Here is a 20887-nt window from a genome sequence, read left to right as displayed (position 1 = left end):
TAGGATATGTGCATGTATGCATAATTTATATATTAAGTCCATTTCTGTTGCTCTGTGAAATAGGATTTATTATAATGAATGTACCAATCTTCCCATTGAAAGGGGCCTTTCTACAGACACAATTCCCACCTAAAGCAGCTATAAATTAAGAAGATGGTTTCCCACAAGCCATAGGGGACTCGTGTTTCTTGCTGCTTCGTGGTCCTGCTCACGTGTGCTCACAGGGCACAGATGAGGGCTCGGACCCAGCGCTTCTGCCTCAGCCTCCTCGGGCAGCCTGTGCTCACAGGTTTTGAAGTTTCCATCCGGTGCTCGTGCTGTTGATTGTATTTATCTGTTCTGGTTCCATCTTGAAATGTACATTCTGGTTCGAACACTCCCCAAAGAACCACGTTCAAGCCTCTTCTTTGATGGCGTCCAGAGGGGTTCTGTTCTCTCCTTTCACTGTGCTTTTATTCTTTGGTATGAAGCTCATCAACCCCCTCCTGGGAACTGGGGAGCTGCCAGCAGGGCCAGGACCAGGCTGGCACAATTCCGGCACCCAGGGCACACAATTTAAGGAGGCGCTGATTCTCGGGTTTGAGCAAGTGCAGCGTCAGCATGTGCATGGACCTGAGAGTGAGTGCCTCCTTAAATCTTGCACCTGCCCTGCAGTCACCACTTCTTACTTCCTCCTCCAAACTCAGGAAGTAGCTTCTGTGGATCCAACAGGTCGGGTTTCAAACAGTAGGTCACCCAAATATTCCCAGGTCCCACCAGGGCATCTGCGTCCCAGGGTGGCTGCGAGGCAGAGATGGTGGGACTCCACCCCAGAGCAGTCACCGTGGGCCATTCCCAGGCAGTAAGGACAATCAGGAAAGTACAGGGAATGGGGAGAGAATTAAGATTTGCCATGATTGTTGGGGTACAGAGCTGGGGGTGCCCACTGGCAATGGAAAGCCTGGACAAGGAGGGCATGGAGGTGGCCTGAAACCCCCCTGGGGCGTGAAGTGAGGGAGGAAGGAGCCGTGGAGGAGGAAGTTGAAGGGAGATGCTGCTGAGGTGATGGAGGTGATGGAAGCCAATGCAGGAGAGTCAGAGACAGGGCTGTGACTAGCATTGATTCCAAGAGCAGCTGCTGATTGAATGTCTGTGTTCTGGGTGAAAGGTGAGGCCCGTGGGGCATCTGAGGATCATATAGCTGTACCCAGGTCCTCATTTATTTATCTACATGAGCAATTCCATAGTCACCACTTGGGTATGTTTGTATTTCCGGTAGGTCCTCGGCACGTGAGAAGTTACTGTTATCCTTCGGAGGATTTGCCATGAGAAGGCATCGTTGTTACCACTCTGAGGCTCCTGTGCTTGAATCTGGGCCCAGTTGAAGCCGGCAAGTTGCAGGAAGGACCAAGGAGACAGGCAGTCACACGCATCTCAGTTCTGTGCATCAACCACATTCTCATCTGTGACGTCTGCCTTGTGAAAATCAAGGGCCCACTCGGATGCTTCTCAGGGTCTTAGGAGTCCAGACCTGGGCAAAAGGATCTTCACAGCCAGGTTGGACAGGCAGATTCCGGGGTCAAAGCCATTTTCCTCCTGGTTCTTGTGAGGCTATGACACCCAATAGGCAAAGCGGGGGGAGCTGCTCTCCTCTGAGGTCCCAGCGTGACTCTCCAAGTCCATGACCCCACCAGGGGATGAGTTTCTGGGGTGCAAGCAGGCTGGCAGGTTTGGGGCTGGAGGAGGAGTGGGGAATGTTCAACTCTGAAGGCTGAGACTGTGCTACAGAGGATGAGGAAATGGCAGCTCCTGAGAAAACCAGGAGGGGTGTGGAACGGCCGGCACCGGCATTTTCAGAACTGGTCTTCCTTTGAAAAAAAAATCCCTTCTGTCCACCGACATTGAAAGTGCATTTTCCACATGTCTAAATCCTGTACCCCTTGAAATTATGTTCAATGGCAAACCTGTGATGATCCGTGTGCCTCTGACTTTGACTATTTTGTCATCTGTGGTTTCCTTCCCTCCCTGGCAGGACTTGGAGATGTGACCGAGCCCGCCTTCCTCCTTTGCTCCACTAGGTGGCCCTGGGAGCCCTCAGATATCTGCCAGGCATCCAGACAGGTGAATGAATCTCATTGGTTCACGGGAGGCATGATGCCACTGGGCAGCCCTTTTTAAGAGAAAAGCCAGGACCGGAGAGCTGCGACCCCTGAGCAGTGCTCTCCGTGTGGCTGGTAGAGATATCGGAGCTGCTGTTACAGCATCATGAGTGAGGTGAGTGGGGCTTTGACTCCTGGAGGGAAACCTGGGGGTGAGAAGGGGCTCAGTTAGGCTCAGAAAATGTAGAACACTTCGACCCTGGACCCATTTGCTTGGGAGACTGACTCTGTTCATATGTGGGTTTGCATGGCAAGTGCAGACATTGGTTAAGTTTGCAACTTTTAAAAATTCACCTTAGGTAGAGAAAGGGATTCATTGTTTTGCTTGTGATTTAATTGTGACTTTGGAAAGTGCTTTGGGGTCTAGACCTCAGGAGAGAAAGCTGAGTGTTTTCAGTCCCTTGTGAAGATTTGCACTCTTGCAGCGTGTGTGTCTTCACGTGTTTTCCTTGGTGGGTACCTGTCAGAATGTGAGCAGGCAGGCCAGCTGGCGAAAGTCAGCCTCAGAAGAGAAGTGAGGGAAGGATTGCATTGCACGGCCATGTGGAAGCATTGCCTGTACAAACTACATCTGCAGTTAATCAGAGTAAAACCAGTAGAGAAATGCAAATTGTATGAACCGCAAAAAATCTGCGCGTATGGGCGTGTGGGTCTAAGACGGGAGAAACTCTAGCTCCAATCTTCAATTGAAAGTCACTGCTCTGTATCTGTTTATCCAGAAGAGTTTGTTGGGGCAAACTGATAGCTCATTGTATTTTTTAAAAGATCCTATTCCCTGTCTTTCTTTTCAAAAAGGCAGTTTTGGGGTTGTACACCAACACCTTCTAATTCCACTTGGTAGCTGAGACAAATCCACTTTCATATCGTTTTGGCCGGCACTTAAATCATTATTTTAAAAAATCTTTTATTTTGCCTTTTTTTTTTTTGCCAGACGGGTGATCCTTTTTTTTTTGACAGATGGGTGATCCTTTTTTTTTTGAAATCTACAGTAAAATTAACAACTTCAGAAATAAAATGCCTCTTCCCTGCTTTCATCTCTCTGATGGGTGACTTTTGATATAAACGTGACATGAAGACGGAGCAGGCAAAGCGTTATAAAATTTAGGAACAGGGTTTGGGTTGGAGCCAAGGGATCGGGCAAGAAAGAGTGCGAGCGTGGATGGAGGATGGGGAGGCAGAAACCTTCCAGCAGCAGCAAACCTTCCACCACAGCAGCTCCTGTTTGCCCAGTGTCCCCAGTACCAAGCATCCAGTAACCTTATTTGAACTTCCCACAAGCCTGTGAAGTAGGTGCTATTATGATTCCCAATTGATGGATGAGGAAACTGAGGTTCAGAGAAGTTCAAGGTCAGCTGGCTCAAAGCCACCAGCTAGTGAAGGGCAGATCCAGGACTTGGGTGGGTCTTGATGTCCAAATTGCGTATGGAATTTTCTGATCCGTATGAACAATGCATGCCAGAGAAAGCGAAAGAGGTGGAGAGTGGGGAGCTGAGGCCAGGAAGCTGGGGCTCTGAAACAGAGACAGGGCAATGAGAGCCAGGCCTTCTTTTCCTGAATGTTCAGGTGAGGGGCTTTCTGTAGACTGGACAGAGATTTCAGTATATTCTCTATTTGCATCGGCTCACCATACTTGCAAGTAGAAGGGATGGCCGTGTGGGGTGGGGGTTTTTTATACAACTTAATAGTTTCAGATAGAAGAAGGGCTTAGAAGCCTGTGTAGCCCAGGGGGCTCCCCCTCTTCGATCAAGTTAGCTAAAGGGGACTCTTCGGGAGTAGGGATCCCCCCGTTGGCTCTCCCCTCTGGCTGTCACCCATCTTCAGCAGAGGCTCCTTGTCCCATGCCACACTCATGAGCTTTCGAGAATGCCTCAGCTTGGCAGTGTCACTTAACTGTGGGTCCCCAGGGAGACAGCAAACTTCCCAGAGCTCACCCATCATGAGGATCACAACCTCGTTTCTGCTGAACATGTAATTAGGGCAGTTCTGCAGCCGCGGCCCCGCCCCCCAGCATTCCGTCAGAGGCTTTTGCGGGCTCTTCCAAGAACTCTGCCTTCTTCCTTAAATGTTGATAAAATCCCACAACGTGAACATCTCACACCTTTGCCCCCCTTTGCTTCCCTTCCAGCTCTCTACGCCTTTCTCCCTCCTGCACCCATCCCCCCCCCCCCCCCCCGCCACGTCACGTGCAGCCCCAGTGACCAGGTCTGCAGCTCATCTCCAAGTTTCTGGGAGCATGCCCCTCGGAGGGCGGGAATTTGTCCCTTGACTCAAACTTAAATCTGCTTAAAACATTTAATAAAGTTGAACAGAAGCTCCTTTTCCGGGTAGAGGACGGGATCTCTCCCCCCTTCCCCCTAAGCTTTTCTTTAGTTGGATGACTTCCATGTGACTTCTAATTTTAATAATTCTCAGGCGGGGATGGATTTCAGATGATCATTTACTTACCCCAGAGGGCCAAAGCAATGGATTTTGTCAGACTTTCCCCTGACCTCAGGATTTATTTGAGTCTGATGGGCACAGAGTTGCTGCTCCAGCTGTCAGGGTATAGTGCCGGCTGCAGAAATTCCCTAGCTCACAGCTGGGCTGGGAGGAGAGGTCCCGAAAGGGCCACAGGCTCCCTGGGGTGAGCTGTCTCTTTGAGTTCTTGCAGCCTTTGGTGGGGGGACTGAGCCTGGAGCTGGTTTTAAACTGGGTGACTTTACGACCACACATCTTTTTCCCCTTTGACAACGCTTTTTAGGGGTAAATGGCATGTGATTGAAAAGAGCAGCTCAAGTATAGCAAGGAAAGTAAAGTCCAAATTTAGGGTAACGTGAGAGCATGGAGGTGGTTTGCAGGGGTGTCTAATTGGCATTTCAGTATTAAAGTGTGTCAGATGCGCCTGGAACAATCTACGAAATGAGCTGGAAGACAATTTAGCCGGGATCAGGATACAGGCTTCGGTACGTTCACTGGATCAAAAATCCTAAACACCAAGGTTGAAGTTTACAAAATGTATTCTCATGTCTTCCCTGCCCAAGAAAGAGAAAGGCTCCTTTTTTTTAGTGACCTAATAATACCATTTGAAAAAAAGTTCCACCAACAATGACACTCAGTTCCATCTTCTCATTCAGGTGTCTGTTTTTAAGTTGCTTTTTAAAAGAACTTATTTAGGAGAGCCAGGAGCAAGATATTAATGCATAAAGGCACACATTTGGAGAGTTGATTTAAAAAATGACACACACCATCGCCCTGTTTGTGAGAGGATGGGGGAGTTCCCGGTTGCATAATGCATCCGTTGACAGCTGTGAATTAGACTTGAGACTCCTTTGGGAAAGCGCTCTCCTGACGCTTCCCTGTTGCTGTTCACATTCTCTTTTCTTGCATCGGCTTGGATGGGATGTTGCAATTTGGTGCCAGGTTTCTGGGCCTTTCTTGCATCCAGACATTGGCCACGACAAAAGGACCACACCTGTCAAGGCATGGTTTGAACACACCGAGGAATTTTGTGGGTCAAATCTTTAGACCCACATGTGTATCCTTAGCACAGAATCAGAAGCTACTTGCCTGATACATTAAATCTCTAAAGCAAGAAGAAAGCAGTGAACAGTGTTGCTCTGGACAGAGATTGCAAGGGAAAGCTATGCCCACTTATATTGGGGGGTGGGGGATGGAAAAGACTTGATTTTTTTCCCGGAAGTAGCCATTGGTTTAAAAATCACATATGACACGGGTTTAGGGCTCATCTACTCAGCTCTCAGGGTAACCCTTTGGTGAGAGAAATAGTAAGATGAAACAGGCCTAAAATGAAAATTAGTATAGTTGTGTGCTTCCTATGATGTAATAGTGAACTGAAACAGATGCTGACGGATGAGTAATAGGTTTGCAAGGAACAGTATAATTTAGACCAGTTAAGCACGGATTCTGAGGGTAACTGTGCACAGTGTAGATTTTGCAACTGGCCCCAAAGGCTTAGCAAGAGAAGGTCAAATGAAAATGCAATTCCTTATGTAATTTTAACCTCATTTGGGGATATACCTGAGAGGAGATATAGGAAGATCCAGCAAAATCCATATGGTTTTGCTGGATCACACATCGATAGATGCTCTCTCTACTCTAATTGGGAACAATAGGTCTAGAAAGACACCAATTGAAACTTGGGTTCGAGTTTCAACATTTCCTAAGTGGGAAGAGGCCACAGTGAAGCAAGAAAATGTGTTTGCTGGGCTGGTGATGGTAGTGGATTAGTATAAGATTGATTTCCCCCATCCTGCATTTCATTAACGAATGCTGTGGGATTAAGTCTCACCGTTTTTCTCTTTTGAATTCTAAGAGTGACAGAATGCATGATGTATTTTTTTTTAGAGAGAAAAATTGAATAAATGACTCACAATTGATTTTATTAGGGGTTTAGTAGAATAGTGTGATCAAGATGAAGGGGAAACATGAGCTTTTGTAATGGGAAGTGCCCTGAATTTATGATGAACACATTCTCTGCATTATTTTTTAAAATTCTAATTTCTGCTCTCAGTGCTTTATCAGAGGTGTTGTCATAGGTGGAAAGAATTCACAATTTGTTTGGGGTCTTTCTGTTCTTGGTCCACTGGGCACACTGAACTATTTGAACACCTGAATGATATCATGAACCCAAGCCTGGGGCTTTCCATTAATTTAGAATGACTTTCCAGAAAGGGCTTCATAGTGGGGGAAAAGAAAGATTTATGGGATGCATATGCACAGGTATATATTATATTTGATTGATATTTTTATAAAACACCACAGTAAAGATCATGCTGTTAAAGTATTATCTTGATTTGTCTGGGCTGCTATAACAAAGTACCACAGACTGAGTGACTTATAAACAATAGAAATTTATTGCTCACGGTTCTGGAGGCTGGCCGTCTGAGACCAGGGTGTCAGCATCCTTGGGTGAAGGATCTCTTCCGGGTTGCAGACTTCCCACTGTATCCTCACCTGGTGGAAGGGGTGAAGGAGCCTTCTGGGGTCTCTTTTATAAAGGCACTAATCCCATCCATGAGGGCTCCACCCTCATGACTTAATCACCTCCCAAAGGCCCCACCTCCTAATGCCATCACCTTTGGGTGTTAGGATTTCAGCATGTGAATTTTGGGGGACACAAACCTCCAGACCATAGCAAGTATTATGGGTTGCATTTTATTTATTAGAATTATCCTACCTAGACTTTGAACTTCCTGAGTCATCCACAGACCTGGCTCCTGGTTTGGCACTTTGTAATGTTCAGTAGATTAATCTGCTGGATGAATCAGTAGATTTCAGGTTGTGGATTTATCAGTTACTGTGACCAACAGACCAGCACCCTCTTCTCTAAATGTTGAGATTTGTGGTCCAGGTGAGTTTGGAGAGAAAAAAATTCTCTCTTTTGTTGTTTATGGGTTTGAAACCTGTGTTTGCCATTTAAATCCTTTTAAATTGGAAATGGGTGCATTGTTATACATGCAAAATAAATACCTTCACGGCAGGCAAAGAAAATGAGAAAAACTTAGAAGAATCTCAATAGAAAGAACTCTTGACATTTGGGAAAATGTCAAGGAAAATAGGGAACTGAGGGAGGGATGGAGAATTCTAATATCCTTCAGTTTGGGGTTATTCTACATTGAGATTATTTTGATTCAGACAAGTTCTGTGAAATTCAAACAAAAAGGGGGGGGTAACCTGAGGGGCAGAGCCCGTGACTACCTTGAAAAATGGCTGATGTATTGAAATGGAAAACCAATTTGACTGGGATTAGAGGCGAATAAGAAATAGTTAGCTCCATATGCCCAATCGTCATCAGCCAAACTGTGAATCTGGAGTATTGTGGCAGGCGCAATATATCTAGCATACAGGAGGCAAGCTGCATATTTAAATATTTTAATTAATACTTAAAAATGAAGCACCAATGTTAGTACTAATTAAAACAAATATTTTAATTATAGGTGCATATTTAAATGTTTCAAATTAATTTATATTTGAAATAGGAATACAGGACAATTCATATGCTAAAAGACATCAATTCATATTTGTCCTCCTGGGAAGTAGGACATTGAATTGTGCATCCAGGCTGCTGTGCAGTCTCGTGGGGTCTGTCTCCACTCTTATTGTCCCCAGGCACAAACTACTTACGGTTCTTCCGGTCTTTGGAATGAAGTGAGATATATATAAGGAATGGGGAAACATTTTCCATTCGATTTGGTACAGGTGCCCCTTGGGTACAGATAGGAGAATGTTCTATAGCTCATTGCTTTGTGTCATAGGCCAAGCAAGCTTGCCACATCTGGCAACGGCCCAAACCCATAAATCCAACATCCATTTCTGGGCTGTTTTACATGAACCATTCAGTATAAGTTACACATTCCAAGCATCAATCTGGTTGAATATTGTTTGTGCCTTGCAAATAGCCCTAAATTTATGCTTCAGAGTCTCACTAAATGACTTCTTGTTCCATATCTGAAAGGGAAGCGCTTGGCCATATTTATAACATTGCCAGTGGAAAAATCAAGCACCCACTAAATGCCATTATTTTATATCTCACTCTAACCTGCCACTTTTTAAATAAAAGGAAGACAGATTAGAATCATAAAGCAAGAAGGTAATCATCCACACATTGAAAACGCTCCTGCAGGACATCTAAAGGGAAGAAGCCCCAAAGTGTGAACTGCCCCACTCAAATAGGGCAATTTTCATATCATGATGGAGCTAAAAGGAAGAACAGGGAGTCCTTTGCTCTGGGAGGTTTCAGCCTCCAGTTTGAGGACACTGGTGGATTTCCTAAGACTGAGATATCTCAAGTCATCCATATTGCAATCCTTCACCAAATGGCCTGGAACGTCTTTTGAATGTTAGTTTTCAAATACTTGTTTATGGAGGTTTGATAACTGAGTTTCTTTCTGGATTGACGTGAGATTATGCTTGGCTGGCTATTACAATCCAAAACTGTTGTGGAGTGGCACGGTGAAAGAAATCGTCATCTGTCCCCATAACACTGCACCCGTATCGTGGCCAAGGTTCTAACAAAGTGACTAGTTATTTTAATTTTATACGATGCATGAGAAGAGGACCCCAGAGACTGACAATACTCATTAACATTGGTCTTAACCAAACAAGAGAGTACAAATATAGCAAGGAAATACGTTCTTTCTTTTTCCCAAGATCTTTTTGAAATTTTTTTTTTAGCCAATACACTTTTCTGTCAGTCATGTGGTTAAATTCCAATATTTAATAACTAATTAAGAAATTACACTTGTTTTAAAGATTAAGATTCCTTTTTTTTTTTTTCGGTACGCGGGCCTCTCACTGTTGTGGCCTCTCCCGTTGCGGAGCACAGTCTCCGGACGCGCAGGCTCAGTGACCATGGCTCACGGGCCCAGCTGCTCTGCGGCACGTGGGATCTTCCCGGACCGGGGCATGAACCCATGTCCCCTGCATCGGCAGGTGGACTCTCAACCACTGTGCCACCAGGGAAGCCCTAAGATTCTTACATAAATAATTTCCTTATTAAGTATTATCCACTGTTTCCTTAGGGGTTGTTAGAAAAATATCACTTTATTTTCTTGAGCCTGGCAAAATGGATAATTGTACCTAGGCTTTTCTTTTCCACATTTCCGCACGCTTGTTTGATGTGCAGAAGAATCCCTGAGGCCATGAAGTGGTCAAATTCTGAGCCTGAGGGCATCCACTGTGATGGTCTCCTCATCTGGGAGGGTTGAGAGGTCATCAGTAGACACAGGTGTTGACACAAACCTGCCCACGTTCAAGGTGGCAGAGTGTGTTGAACCCTCTATAAAGATCCTCTCTCTTCATGAGTCTCAAAGAGCTGTAGATGGAGATGCAACAAGTACAACTTCAAACTATTATACCATAGGAACACATCCCTGAAACAATTCAAGGTGGTTTGAAATGATTCTGGTCTCTCCCTAGTGAAACCATTGCTATCCTGCCCCTTGCTTTCTTTGACTTTTTCACCATTAGCTGTGGTAATTCTAATAATAAACATCCACAAGTACTTAAAAACTAACATTCAAAGCTTATCAGCTTTTGGGGAACCATTTCCTCAGTCGTCCTGCAGATCCGTGACAGAGCAATGGAATGGTGTACACAGTGACCGTGGGTATCAATTCTCAAGAAGAGTGTACCCTCTCAGGGAAAAAATTGGAGCATGCGTGCACAATAATTTTTTATTAACTTATTTTAAAATTATTTATTCATGCTAATGTGCTCATCTCTTAAGTGCAGTTATGAAACATACCAAAAATAAGCATTGAAAAGAATGACAGAATGATGAAATAAGCTATACTTTAGATATCTTGCTAATTGTGATGGCTTTATTAATCTTAGTCAAAATTTCAAGGCACCGTATATACTTGTGAGAGATAATTGTTGATGGAAAATGTGGAAATCTATAGTTCAAATAGTCTTGGTAACTAATAGTCTTGGTAACTGCACTTCTTTTTTTTAAAAAAATTATTTATTTATTTTATTTTCTTTATTTTTGGCTGCGTTGGGTCTTTGTTGCTGTGCGCGGTCTTTCTCTAGTTGCGACGAGCAGGACCTACTCTTCATTGTGGTGCACGGACTTCTCATTGCGGTGGCTTCTCTTGTTGCAGAGCACGTGCTCTAGTAGGTGTGGCACATGGGCTCATTAGTTGTGGCTCATGGGCTCTAGAGCACAGGCTCAGTAGTTGTGGCACACAGGCTTAGTTGCTCTGCGGCATGTGGGATCTTCCTGGACCAGGGCTCAGACCCTTGTCTCCTGCATTGGCAGGCGGATTCTTAACCACTGCGCCACCAGGGAAGCCCTGCGCTTCTTTTTGAGCTGAATTTGTTGACTGTGATTTTTAAGCTTGTATTGGCACTTGTGAAGATATTCTAATAGGAGAAGTGTTAGGTAGCATTTCCATTGTTTCCCTGTTGCTTTTGCTGGAAGTATTAATATCTGTGAAAATTTTATGCAGGGATTTTTTTATTCCTGTAAAAAACAGAAAATTTACCATCTTTCTCATTTTTAAGTGTGTAATTCAATCGTATGGTTTATTTACTTCGTTGTGAAACAGATCTCCAGAATTTTTCATCTTGTAAAACTGAAATTCTACCCATTAAACAACTCCCTGTTCTCCTTCCTCTATCCTCTGTTAACCACCTTTCTATTTTCTGTCTCTATGAATTTGACTACTTTAAGTACCTCATATAAGTGGAATTATACAATAATTGTCTTTTTTTTGTAACGGGCTTGTATTACTTAGCTTCACGTCCTCAAGGTTCATCCATGTTGTAGCATGTGACTATGCAGGAATTTTTTAAAGCCACTTACCTACTGTGGTGCGATTAGGTTGGTTAAATGTAGGTGTATAAATATAAATCCTCTTACCGGAGCACAAGGAACTGCAGTGCAGCATGTGGTGATATTCCAAGAGCAACTTAAGAGTGAGGGAGTCATAGAAATCAAAGTCATGGTTACCAAAGGGGAAAGTGGTGGGAGGAGGATTAATGGATACATACCACTATATATAAAAGAGATAAGCAACAAGGTCCAACTGTATAGCACAAGGAACTATATTCAGTATCTTGTAAAAACCTATAATGGAAAAGAATCTGAAATAGTATATATATATATTATATATAATATGTATATATAAAACCAAATCATTTTGCTGTACACCTGAAACTAACACAACATTGTAAATCACTATACTTCAATTAAAAAAAAAAGGGAAAAAAAGAGGGAGGGTGTTCTGGACAATCCTCAGTCGTGGGATTTCCACTGTTTCCCACCCACCAAATGATGATGTCGATATCAATCCAGATAATAGCTACTGGTAACATCTAATTTCTTTCTTACTGATCTTAGATCCTAAACTGATATACATAGACATTCTAAACTTCTCTTCACCACGCATAGTTGTAAGAGTTGAACACCTTGCTGTCCCTGAGGTGCCATCCATTCTGCAGTCTGTGTCAGTGGTGCCCTATGGAGTTGTGCAGTGCACAACCTGTGCAGCTGAACGTGGTGGCCCTGCCCCTTCCTGGGGCGCAGCTGGCCTGCTTAAAGACCATTGCCAGAGAAAGAAGGTTGTTTCTACCGTCCTGCTTAGAATTAAAGGAGGCCCTATTGTCATTTCATTCCAGGTAGTCGTTTAAAATAGGGAACTGAGTGCCCCAAGGCTAATCCTGTTCAAAATCACAGAGATTCTTGAGCAAAAGTCAGGCTAGGTTTCACTTATACATTTCCTATCCTATTAAATTTCTCATTTTCTGACATATCCTGGATACAGCCCAATTTCTTTTATACCTGTCCCAATTCCATTTAGGACTTGGACATGAAACATATTAAAACTAATATTGTCCTGGATTATTTTTTTCCAAGTAAAAAAAGAACAACCACAGAAATCTTGACAAAGTTATTCTTTCCTTCACCAGGGCTTCCACTTTGTTTCTAGAGGTTCACGTATCCAAGCTGACCCCCTCACCCTCCCACCCCAATCACACATGAAGTTGGTAAATGTCAGTATTGCTACTCTTGTACAATATCTCGTAAAGATCTCTGTTCACAAAGTTTCCTTCTGCACCGTCCAGCAGAGTTTCCTTGACTTTGAGTTTACACCAGTGGCCTTCATTCCTTGCCTTACCCTCCTTGGCTCTGTTTGAAAGTGCAAGACCATTCTAACCTCCCAAAATCAAACTCTTAGAAAATGTTTGCTCAGGCAACAGAGTCCTTTTCTATGGCAAAACCATTTCACGTACAGGCAGACCTTGGAGATATTTTGGGTTCAGTTCCAGACCACTGGGACTGAAATAAAGTGAATATCTCAATAAAGGGACTCACGCAAATGTTTTTGTTTCCCAGTGCGTACAAAATTTACATTTACACTGCACTGTAGTCTATTATTAAGTGTGCAATAGCATTATGTCTAAGAAAAAGTACCTACCTAAACTAAAAATGCTGTATTGCTGAAAAGATGCTATCATCTGAGCCTTCAGCGAGTCATACTCATTTTGCACAGTCACATCAAAGCTGACTGATCAGAGATCACCATAACAAATATAATAACGAAAAAGTTTGAAACATTGTGAGAATTACCAAAATGTGACACAGAGACACAAAGTGAGTAAATACTTTTGGAAAAATGGCGCCAATAGACTTGCTTGACACACTGTTGCCACAAACCTTCAATTTGTAAAAAATGCAATATTTGCAAAGTGCAGTAAAACGAGATATGCCTGTTATTGGTATTTACTTACCCTCTCAAATTTCTGTTTGCCTTCTAGATTATGAATATTTAAAAGACAGAGACTGTGTCTTCTACACCCTTCCATCTCCTCAGCACACACCATTCAACCCACATTGATGGAGAATCCATTATATGTTGGACATTGTGCTGGGTGAACAGACCCCTCCCCTCAAAGAGCTTATAGGCTACTGGGGGAGACAGAGTTCACATAAAATTAACTGGACGACAGGGTCCATACAGGGTACGGGGCTACTCATTGTATAGACCAAGTGCCAGGGAAGCATTGGTTAACATCATTGTGCAGACCTGGAAAGGGGAAGAAGGATGTGACCTGCAAAACCTTCCCAAAGAGTCAGTGCTTACAAAAGTAGGGGCTCAGTACATGTTGGTTGAAGAATAACCCCCATAACTAATGGTTAATCTTAAAAGTCATATATGTTAGAACCTCATGCGAATTTAGCAATCTTCAGGTCCAATGAATGGATACACATCTATTAGGATACTATTTAGTTATCCCTTGGTATCCTAGGGGGATTGGTTGGTTCCAGGACCACCCTGCCCATGGATGGATACCAATCCAAAGATGCTCAAGTCCCTTATATAAAATGGCATAATATTTGCATATAACCTACACACATCCTCCCATATACTTTAAATCATCTCCAGATTACTTATAATGCCTAATACAATGTAAATTATATCAATAGTTATAAATACAATGTAAGTGCTAAGTAAATAGTTGCTAGCATGCAGCAAATTCAAGTTTTGCTTTTTGGAACTTTCTGGAATTTTAAAAAAATATTTTAAATCTGCGGTTGGTTGAATCTCAGATTCAGAACTGTCGGATACGGAGGGCTGACGGTAGTTGATTTCTAACTCCTGCTTAGTGATGTAAATTGCTTTAAACATGCTGGACATTTTCTTCATCCTTATTAATGAATAGTTAGGTTCTACTGGCTTGTCATATCTTTCTTTAAAAGTGTTAAGTGAAAATAAATCTGTTCAGTACTTTGGAAGCAGATTACATGAGGACAGTCAATACGATTTTTGGAATTGTGCATATTGTGTTATTTTAAAAGTTCCATATTCTGATTGTGAGAAATGCCTAAGTGAATTTAGATATGCCTGTAATCTATCTTCTGTGAGGGTATTAACATTTGTCCATGGCAGAATATCATTGCACGCTTTGTATCTCAGAGCCCCGGGGGGCTTCTTACTTATTATTATTATTTTCTTGTCTTTGGAGTTCGTTCAGGGCGTGGGCTCATCCCTGTATTTATAGCTCAGTTCTCACATATGCATAAGTCCTGTTCAAAATACCGAGATAATACAGTGTCACATCGCAAATATTATTTCTGGCAATGTTCTCTACCTCCAAAATGTGGGCCATTTTACTTCCTCTTGATGTCTTCTTAAAATAGATGTAGCCATTTGTCAATCTGTACTTCCACCAAATACCTCTTGCAAGTTCACTGTTATTTTTTCATCTAGATTTTGTCTTTCCCAACTTCAGAGCAGATTCAGTTCACTTGCGGGGCACTGTTTTGTGAATTTCCACATCACCCTTTTTATGCTGAGTCCTTGCTGAGAGCCAGATTTGACTGAAACGCATGCAAGAGCTTCCCCGCAGTTGAATTTTGGATGAGGATTTGGAATTCTCACCTGACACAAATATATATGCCGTGTGATATAACTGTAGGGTCACAAGCAGGGACCTCAGGGGACCTTGCTCTGCTCCTGTGTCCCTTCAGTATTACAACAAGGAAGCAGGACAGGGGCTGAAGAGTAGAGCAGATTCCCATCAGAAACAAGGCCACTTAAAAACAAGCCACAGCTCTGTCATCTTTTGCTCCAGTTCACCTCTACCATAAACCTCTTTCCAGGTGACAGGAGCTCAGAGCTGGGCAGTCTGAGTGAGCCTGTCACTGGGTGGTGGGGAGAAGACCAGTGACACGATTTGGGGGGACAGTGAAAAATAGAAATGTGGTGCTCCATGTTGAACATGATGAAGAATTTCGAGAACGTGATGCCAAGTGTGGGCCCTTTAAGTGAGGGACACTGTAGGGGACTGCAAGTGTCACAGGGCCACAGGGCTGGCCCCGTGAGGTGGGGGAAGGGAGGTGTGGAAATGGGGGCTGCCGATTGCCTTTTAGTGAAAAAAACAAAACTAAAAATAGAACTACCATATGACCCAGCAACCCACTACTGGGCATATACCCTGAGAAAACCATAATTCGAAAAGAGTCATGTACCAAAATGTTCATTGCAGCTCTATTTACAATAGCCAGGACATGGAAGCAACCTAAGTGTCCATCGACAGATGAATGGATAAAGAAGATGTGGCACATATATACAATGGAATATTACTCAGCCATAAAAGGAAATGCAACTGAATCATTTGCAGTGAGGTGGATGGACCTAGAGTCTGTCAAATAGAGTGAAGTAAGTCAGAAAGAGAAAAACAAATACCGTATGCTAACACATATATATGGAATCTAAGAAAAAAAAAGTTCTGAAGAACCTAGAGGCAGGACAGGAATAAAGACACAGACGTAGAGAATGGACTTGAGGACATGGGGAGGGGGAAGCTGGGACGAAGTGAGAGAGTGGCATGGACTTACAAATACTACCAAATGTAAAATAGATAGCTAGTGGGAAGCACCCGCATAGCACAGGGAGATCAGCTCAGTGCTTTGTGACCACCTAGAGGGGTGGGATAGGGAGGGTGGGAGGGAGACGCAGGAAGGAGGATATACGGGGATATATGTATATGTATAGCTGGTTCGCTTTGTTACAAAGCAGAAACTAACACACCATTGTAAAGCAATTATACTCCAATAAAGATGTTAAAAAAAAAAACAAAAAAGAAACAAAACAGAGAGACAGAGTGCTGCAACATAATTCCATTATCTCTTTGCCATGCTTGGAGCTTTTTATATATGGTTTTCCCCTCTCCAAGTGGAGGCTTCCGGAATGGCCCACACCTGACCATGGAAGCAAGGTGGCTTGAGGGTCTTAGCTACAAATCAGATGCAGCTTTCATGCCAGCTTGGAGGAAGCCCACCCAGGGACATGCTTGAACAAGGAATCAATGATGCTGTCTGACCCCGCGGGACTGTCATGAGGTTGGAGCCATAAAACTGATTCAAAAACACTTGGAAAGCATATATTTTTTAAAGACCATATAAGTGTTAAGCTATAACCTCAATGTGAAAAATTTCCCTGAGTCGGATTCCAAACGTCTTTACTGAGTGAGGTTGCTGGCTCTGAGGGGCCCGTTTCGTCCTGAGACTTTTCCTGCACTTAAGCCTTCCGTCCTCACCCTTTTCTCCTTGTGTGTGTGATGTCAGGGCACACAGAGGGCAGGTGTGTTATGCTTGTCCAATTAAGGGAACAGTTTTGGGCTTGGGAAGTACAAAGCTCTAACCATAGTAAGAACCAGGTGGGCGGGTATGAGACAGGTTGGTGGCGTGAGCTCCCTTCATTTTTAACAGCCCCGTCCCTGGAAGGCAACCTTCAACTAAATTACAGCTGGGTTTTGTTTTCCAGCAAATTAAATTGTTCTGGATTTCGGAGGGATTTGAAAATAAAATTTGGAGCAATATTGCTTGTGAAGAAGGCAGAGACGTTAGACTGAGCTGGTCAGTGCTTCTGGGTGGGTGGGGCCTGTGTATGTTTTGTTTTAAGTGGAGAGACTGCTAGAATTTTCACCTCCCCAGGGGGCAGCTGATTCAATGGCCCATGTAGCTTTTTCTTTTGTTCATTTTATTTATTTATTTTTGAAGCATAGTTGATTTACAGTGTTGTGTTAGTTTCAGGTGTACAGCAAAGTGAGTCATTTATACAGACATATATATATATATATATTCTTTTTCAGATTCTTTTCCCTTATAGGTTATTACAAAATATAGAGTTCCCTGTGCTCTACGGAAGGTCCTTGTTGTTTATCTATTTTATATATAGTATAGCTTTTCTGCTGTCTTCTAATTTCTAATTCACTTCTTGAGCTGTGACAGCTGATTTAGGACAAAGCCTTCCCCTCTCTTCCAAAAGTATAAAACCTCAGACTTCTACCATGTTCTGAAGCTATTTTTGTTTTACTTGAGTGGGGAAAAAATCCCTGGCTCCTTCTTTATTACCGAAAAAGAAAGACACTAGCTTCTGAAGCCTGGGACAGCCCCCTTTCGGAGAAGCCCATGGAGTAGCGAAAGGGGCTGAGTCAACGTCTGCGCTCCGTCACAACAAGTCAACGTACAGGGACCGAGCTTTGGCTTTTTCTTAGGAGGAGTGTCCAGGCAAGAGTTTATGAAGCTAGTTAAACGTGTGAAAATAAATCGGGACCCCCAGACAGAGTGAATTACAGAGAGAGAGCTGTCTGCAGGGTCCTGGAGCCCTGTTCTAGCATCTTACAGATCCTTGGGGCTTCCAAAGATGGCCCAGGCAGGTTGAGTTGACTGTGGCTGTATATGGACCCCCACGTCCTTTTATTCAAGCTCAGACTTGGGGAGAGTCTGCCGATTGGGTGAGAGGCACACACGATGTAAGGGGGTCACTAGGTCCTTCCAGCTTCCTTCCACCTTCCTTCTCTGGTCATCGTCTACCCTCCTCCTGCATCTTCTCTTTCTAGAAAGAAAATAAATCAGTGATTTATACCAAACACACAAATGCATCCACAGCAGAAACAGAGGCCCAGGGAACTTCAAGTGAAAGTAACAACGACTAACAGGCAGAGGCTGCATAGTTTATGAAAAAAAATGAACATGCAGACCAATAGTCTGTCTTTGGATTCTCATCATAGCTATGTGAAATACATGCTTAATTTAATCGTATTTATTTTAATTCTCCACGAAGAAGAAACTGAGCAGGTCAAGAAGCAGCTGAATGAAATCACTTGTTCAGGGTCCTTCAGCCACATTTGAGAGCTGGGTTTCCTCTTTCCTCAAACTGCTGAGCCCCGTATGCCTCCGTTCCCTTAACTTACTGCAAGTTGAATACGATGGAAAAGAAGGAGGCATTTGTTTTCCAAGTCTCTTTTACCATTACTTGGCAGTCTGACTTTTTTCCAGGGACCACATCTAGGTAATGTGACTATTTTTATCTCATTGAATTCTCACAACCTGATGAGGTCGGTGTATTGTTATGCCCATTTTATAGAAGCAGAAACTGAGGCTCAGAGAAGTTAAGTGTTGTGAGCAGGGTCACACAGCTGCTAAGTGACAGGGCTGGAGAGCCTGGACAGCCTGATTCCAGGGTTCTCTTTCTTTTCTTTTTTTTTAAAGTCAGGTTTATTAAGGTATATTTTATATATAGTAAAATTACCCTTTTTAAAGTTGTACAGTGGATGAGTTTTGACATGTTTACAGTCTTACACTTGCGATATAGACTATCAGACTATATAGACTATCAGACTCCCAGAAGTTCTTTTGTTTCCCTTTGGAGTCAGTCCCCTGGCTCTACTCTTAGCCCCAGAACCCAGGTTCTTCAGTATCACACCTTAAATAAAAGTAAGCCCAACTGGTTATGCAAGGTGTTTACAGTGTCTAGAGAATAGCACGATCACATAGTTGAAAATAATTTAAATCGTATATTGCAACAATTTCCAAATGGTGCTTTACAGTTGAGAGCTGATGTATTAGAAATGTAAAAAAAAATGACCAGGGAGGGGTGACAATCGGGTCCTTGTCAATCACTCCAGGGTCTCACAGAGCAGACAGGGTATGCTGTGAAGTAGGGGGTGCTCAGCTTCTGCACAGCAGCCTCAGCTCAGTCTCCGTTTGGGTGTCTGTCCTGGTCCTTAAACTGACGCTCAGCATCGCTACCTGATCCCACTCGTGGGGCCTGGCTCTGGCCAGGCTCCTGTGACCACGCAGAAACCAGCGAGGAGCTTCCAGCCAGCAGGGCCCCTCTGCCGTCGCTCTGCCCTGCATCACTGTCTGCACCCGTGTGGCTGCAGACAAGGACGTCCGTGATGCAGCTGGGAAAGCCCTGGCTCTGGGCTGATTCTGGGTCATGCCGTGTGGTTTAAAGAGAACACTTACCTTCTTTCGAGCCCGAGACAGCATCCTGCCTCCGTGCACTTCGGGGTTCAGGAGGGAATTCAGCCCCCTCCCACAGAATGGCACACCCATGGAGAGCAGGCACCCAAAGTGATGCGGAAGGAGGACGCCCCTGTGCTCTCTGGGACCAGGGTCCAGGGCATGCGGGGCAAGGCCAGTGCAGAGCTTTCTTCTATGTGCATCTGGAGTTCAGCCCAAGTGGAGGACTCTGTTCTCTGACGTGCTGCTTATTTGCATTATTCGTTTGCCAGGACTGCTGTAACAAATCCCACAGACCAGCTGCCTTAAACCGTAGCAGTATATTCTCTCTTGGTCCTGGAGGCCACGAGTCCGAGCTCAAGGTATCAGCAGGGTTGGTTTTTGCTGAGGGCTGTGAAGGAGAATCTGCTCTGGGTTTCTGTCCTTGGCTTGTAGATGACATCTTCTCCCTTTGTCTCATCATACTGTCCTCCCTCTATGCATGTTTGTGTCCAAATTTCCCCTTTTTATAAGGACACCAGCCTATTGGATTAAGGCCTGTCTTAATGACCTCACTTTAACTTGATCACCTCTGTAAGGACCCGATCTCCCAATCAGGCCACTTTCTGAGGTTCTGGGGGTTAGGGCTCCAATTCTGGGGACACACAATTCAACAAATAACACTGCAAATGTGGTGGTGCCTTCCACCCAATTTCAAAGACCATTTGGAACCTTCCATGCCTTTCATTTTCAAGGAGAATTGACAGCAACACATGTCATCGTGACTCTTTGTTGAGCTAAGTTGAATAAATGAAGCAAAGTGATTTTATTGGCATATTTGAGGTACGTGGATTTGAAAATTTAGAGGTATTTACTGCAAATGAATTTAATAGGACATGAACTCATCCCACGATGAACTCATAGAACTCATCATCGCATCTATGAAATTAGAGGATCCCATACAGAAGCCGTTACATAGCAACTATTCTTTAAATTGCAACCTTTACCTGTTGTGAAATTGTATGTGTAGTATATGCCATTTTTATAAAACGGAGGCTATATTTATGTATGTCCACACAGAAAAAAATGGGAAACAAATACTCTGGAATATTTCAAGGAAGATTACCTAGATTAACTCTGAATAGTTGGATTATAAGTAGTTTTTTGCTTTCCTCCTTGTGTGTTTATTTTCCAAAATTTTCTTTTCTTGGAAAAGAAGATGGGCACAGAGGAGATTTTTAAGGGTAGAAAATACTAATTTAAAATATATGGCTATAGGATAAAGTATAAAGCAAATTTCAATAAGGCAAACCACCAATCCCTAAAAATGAGGGATCTTTTTACCATAAAGGTCAGGATGAAAATGCTAGAAGCTGAATACAGTATTTAAGGCGGAATTATTTGTCTTTCAGAGGTGAAAGCAGGGGGCGGAAGAATTAGGAGGAATAATAAAGGTTAATGCGTTTGTCATGCAAGATCCTGTCATTTTCTTTTTAACCAACCTTTTGGC

The 20887-nt window shown here is 43.4% G+C and overlaps 1 protein-coding gene across 1 annotated transcript in view; it reads left to right on the top strand.

Annotated features, from left to right (window-relative positions):
• The first annotated feature begins 2163 nt into the window (after positions 1-2163).
• Positions 2164-20887, top strand: part of PCP4 (Purkinje cell protein 4) — a 56124-nt gene continuing 37400 nt past the window's right edge. Inside the window, exon 1 of the mRNA XM_082839922.1 lies at positions 2164-2253. Coding sequence (XP_082696048.1) covers positions 2245-2253 — 9 coding nt within the window. The 5' untranslated portion in view covers positions 2164-2244. The remainder of the gene's footprint in view (positions 2254-20887) is intronic.

Source organism: Leucopleurus acutus, assembly GCF_964270905.1.
Source record: "Leucopleurus acutus genome assembly, chromosome: 5".
Lineage (NCBI taxonomy): Eukaryota > Metazoa > Chordata > Mammalia > Artiodactyla > Delphinidae > Leucopleurus > Leucopleurus acutus.
Note: the sequence above shows the minus strand (reverse complement) of the source record. Positions and strands in the feature narration are given on the sequence as shown.